Genomic DNA, 4,073 nt, shown 5'->3' with positions numbered 1-4,073 from the left:
AGAGTTGCCATAACATAACACTTCCCTAGCTCATTTATAGCTACTTTGTAGCAAAATTTGCGACCGATGTTAGCAAAAATCCAAAGCAAGTAGTTGTTTATGTAGTAATGTAACTCAACAAATCAAATCAAATCAAATATATTGTTAACCAAACCAATAAACACTCTTACCCTAAACTTGAGACAGTTACATTGGAATAATTGGGCACCATTATCTATATAGAGTAAATTTGACAGATGGTGCCACAGAAGTGAAATTGGTTTAAGTACTTTTCATATATATTAGATATTTGTGCACAAAAACACATAGATTCGGTTATGGTTTGGTGGTTAGGGTGTTGTTATATGCTGTTTCCTTATTCTTGATTTGCCTAGGCTCAATTCCTTTCCACACCAATATTTTTTTTCTAACATTGTATCATTGCGGTGGGCCATGAAACCCGTTTAAAGCATCATTTGATTAACAAATATTTAGAATATAGGTGTAGATAATGTTTTTTCTTGAAAAAGAATTTAAAACATGTTTATGTCAATCCAATAGTTAAAACGTCCGAGTTTAACCGACCGAATAAAGGTTGTTTTTTTAGAACGATGATTTTTTTTTTGTAACCGGCCTCTTCAATTTGGAGACCCCCATTGCTCCACTCTGCCAGACTATATTGTTTAATCAGGTCCACGTTGCCTTCAGAGACCAAGTTTGTGTTGACCTACCGTCATAACGCTCAGGATTTACCGATCGAATAAATATTTTAACTATTTTTTTATAATACACTATATGAGTTCCACTACTTTGTTTTTCTTATTTTAACTATGTTAATTTGACAAATTAACTTTTTAGGTTTAGTTTTGATACCGTAACAAACGTAGCAAATACCAACCGAATCATGTTAACACGTCACTATAACACCCGTGTTTCCCACGTAACACTAGTTCAATGTAAACTATTTTGTTTGACTAGCGGAAATTGACATAATTGCCTTAAAAGAAGCCCTTCCTTACCGAGGGCTATCTCTGTCCGATTCGTTATGCGGTGGTGGTTTGTTTGTATATCTGGACCCTGGACATGTGTCGTTTCTTTTCAAATAAAATTATCGTTTAAAAAAATGGTAAGGCTGTTGATGTGAGAAGCTAGATATGGATAAGCTGATTTCCACAATATTTATGAGGGGTGTTACTTATATTAGTGCTATGATTTGACTTGTGGAAGTTCATTTTTGATTTTTCCACGACAAGCTATCATAACTAACGACCACATATAAATCAAAAGAAGTAAAAACCAATTTCCCAACTGCCAGATTTAGTTAAACATATGATTGGTGTACAAGAAAACAATAAGTTAAACAGATGACTTAAGCCCTGACGTCTTTTCTTCCCCTACAAATCTATCATCTTCGACTTGCATAAATACAAACTAACCAACTTCATTCCGATCACAAACACTAATTAACACATGTTGACCTCAGAGCTTGTTTTCATCCCATCACCCGGAGCTGGCCACCTGCCACCAACGCTAGAGCTTGCAAAGCTTCTCCTTAACCATGACCAACGACTTTCAGTCACCATCATCATCACCAACTTCTCGGTCGGACCGAAACATGCCACCGAGACCCAGCCAAGTGTTCCCCGTCTCCGCTTCATCGACATCCCATGTGATGAGTCCACTATGGCTCTCATCTCACCCACAACCTTCTTATCCGCCTTTGTCGAACACCACAAGCCGCATGTTAGCGACATTGTCCGAGGCATCACCGAGTCTGACACAGCTAGACTTGCTGGTTTCGTTGTTGACATGTTTTGTGTAGACATGATTGATGTCGCCAACGAGTTTGGAGTTCCAACTTACACTTATTTCACATCCGCGGCCTCTTCGCTTGGGCTTATGTTTTACCTTCTGGCCAAGCGGGACGATGAGGGCTTTGATGTAACTGAGTTGAAAAACTCGGAAACTGAGCTGGCTGTACCGGGTTTTGTTAACCCGGTATCGGCCAAGTTTTTACCCGGAGTTTTGTTTGATAAGGAAGGTGGGTCCAAATGGTTTCTTGATATCACGACAAGGTTCCGTGAGTCGAAGGGTATTTTAGTAAATACGTTTCAAGATCTTGAAACACATTCACTAGAGAACCTTTTAAGCAGTAGTCCAGACATCCCTCTAGTGTTTCCGGTAGGTCCGATAGTAAACTTAGAGAACAAGAAAACTGATGATAAAACCGACGAGATTACGAGGTGGCTAAACGAGCAGCCAGATAGCTCGGTGGTGTTCTTATGCTTCGGAAGCATGGGAGGCTTCGACGAGGAACAAGTGAAGGAAATGGCGGTGGCCATTGAACGGAGTGGACACAGGTTTCTGTGGTCACTCCGTCGGCCACCGCCCAAAGGCAAGATGGAGTTTCCCAATGATTACGACAACTTTGAAGAGGTCCTTCCCAAGGGCTTCCTTGAACGCACATCCAGTGTGGGGAAAGTGATAGGGTGGGCCCCACAGACCGTGGTGTTGTCCCACCCATCAGTCGGTGGGTTTGTGTCGCACTGTGGGTGGAACTCGACGTTGGAGAGTATTTGGTTTGGGGTCCCTGTGGCAACTTGGCCATTATACGCCGAACAACAGCTGAATGCTTTTCAACTCGTGGTGGAACTTGGAATTGCGACGGAGATTAAGATGGATTATCGGATGAGTAGGAAAGAAGGCGGTGACAACGAGGTGATATTAGTGACGACAGAGGAGATTGAAGGCGGGATTAGAAAGTTGATGAGTGATGAGGAGATGAGAAAGAAGGTGAAAGACATGAAAGAGAAGAGCAGGTATGCACTTGTTGAGGGTGGATCTTCTCTTGCATCCATTGGGAATTTCATCGACCATGTAATGAATGCAACGATTTAAGATTTACATTATACACTTTTTCTGTTTTCGAATTGTTGTGCTTAATGTTACCTTTGGTAAGTTTTTTTTTTTTTTTTTTTACTGTTTGGATACATTGCCATCTAATCCCACATAGGAATAGTATAGCTATGAAAAAAATCCGTTGCCAGGAAAAAAATCCACAACCATCTCTCCACCACTCATCTTACGCTCAAAAAGTTGCTACTGCATTAGTGCACTAAATTATTATTTTTTTCTTAATTACGTTGAAGAATTAAATACCACCTAGCGTTAAATCTATCATCATCCCGTGATGGTGACGTATGCTTTTGTTTGTTTATTTATTTGTTGCCTATTCCGTAGTCATTAGTGATCAGTGATTTCTAATTAATTTATGTTGTAGTGGGCAGAGGGTCTACGTTTAGTTTATATTTCCTTGATATCTTTTTCAATTTGGGGAGAAATACAAAACGCCCAATATGTGAGAATTCAACTTAAACAATAGTGCATGTCTACAGTTTAAATGATATGCCCATGCATAAATCAAAAGAATATAGACCGAAGAGATGGTAGCTATTCAACATCAATATAATATCACCGTAGAATGCCCGCTACCTTATACAACGAAAGAAGTTTTTTTCTTCCTTTAATTTCAGGTCTTCCTTGTTTAAATAATGACTTAGATCCAGATAGTTTGTTAATATGACCTTCAATAAGATTGTGTAGTGGAATGCTCCAAAATGGGGGGTTTGACACTTTGCGTCACGTCAGGAATAAAACGATTTTCATTTTAGTAGTGTAATGATGTCGTAGCCCCATTACATTATATATATAGGATCCAATACATTAACTCCTTATTGTATATTACGTACGTGAGCACGCAGAACGTTGATTTCAGAAACCCAAAATCACAAATACACTCATCTATCCGGTCGCTCTCCCTCAAGCCATCTCCACCACCACTCTCCGGAATCAACACACCTCCTTCGCCATCACCGTTCGACAACGAGGGTCCGACAACTCGCCGAAAAAACACGAACGTCGCGACCATCGTCTACCGTCGTTAGCACCGTCCTCTTCCGTCACGACCATCAATCGTTGCTCACAGATCAGTTGATCAAATTGACCCAATTGAAATTGAAATAGAAATTGATGAATCTAATTTATCAATTAACCTTGAAATTGATGCAGTTAATCATCAATTTGAAGTTTCAATG

The 4,073-nt window shown here is 39.8% G+C and overlaps 1 protein-coding gene across 1 annotated transcript; it reads left to right on the top strand.

Moving 5' to 3' along the window:
* Positions 1-1,427: 1,427 nt before the first annotated feature.
* Positions 1,428-2,877, top strand: LOC143628091 (UDP-glycosyltransferase 71E1-like). Its single transcript, XM_077097763.1, has one exon. The coding sequence runs from the start codon at positions 1,450-1,452 to the stop codon at positions 2,875-2,877; it is 1,428 nt and encodes a 475-aa protein (XP_076953878.1). The 5' UTR covers positions 1,428-1,449.
* Positions 2,878-4,073: the final 1,196 nt, after the last annotated feature.

Source organism: Bidens hawaiensis, unplaced genomic scaffold (genome assembly GCF_021521415.1).
Source record: "Bidens hawaiensis isolate Kalapana, Puna unplaced genomic scaffold, B.hawaiensis_p1.1 tig00004795_1, whole genome shotgun sequence".
Lineage (NCBI taxonomy): Eukaryota > Viridiplantae > Streptophyta > Magnoliopsida > Asterales > Asteraceae > Bidens > Bidens hawaiensis.
This window is presented reverse-complemented; position numbering and strand designations above follow the sequence as displayed.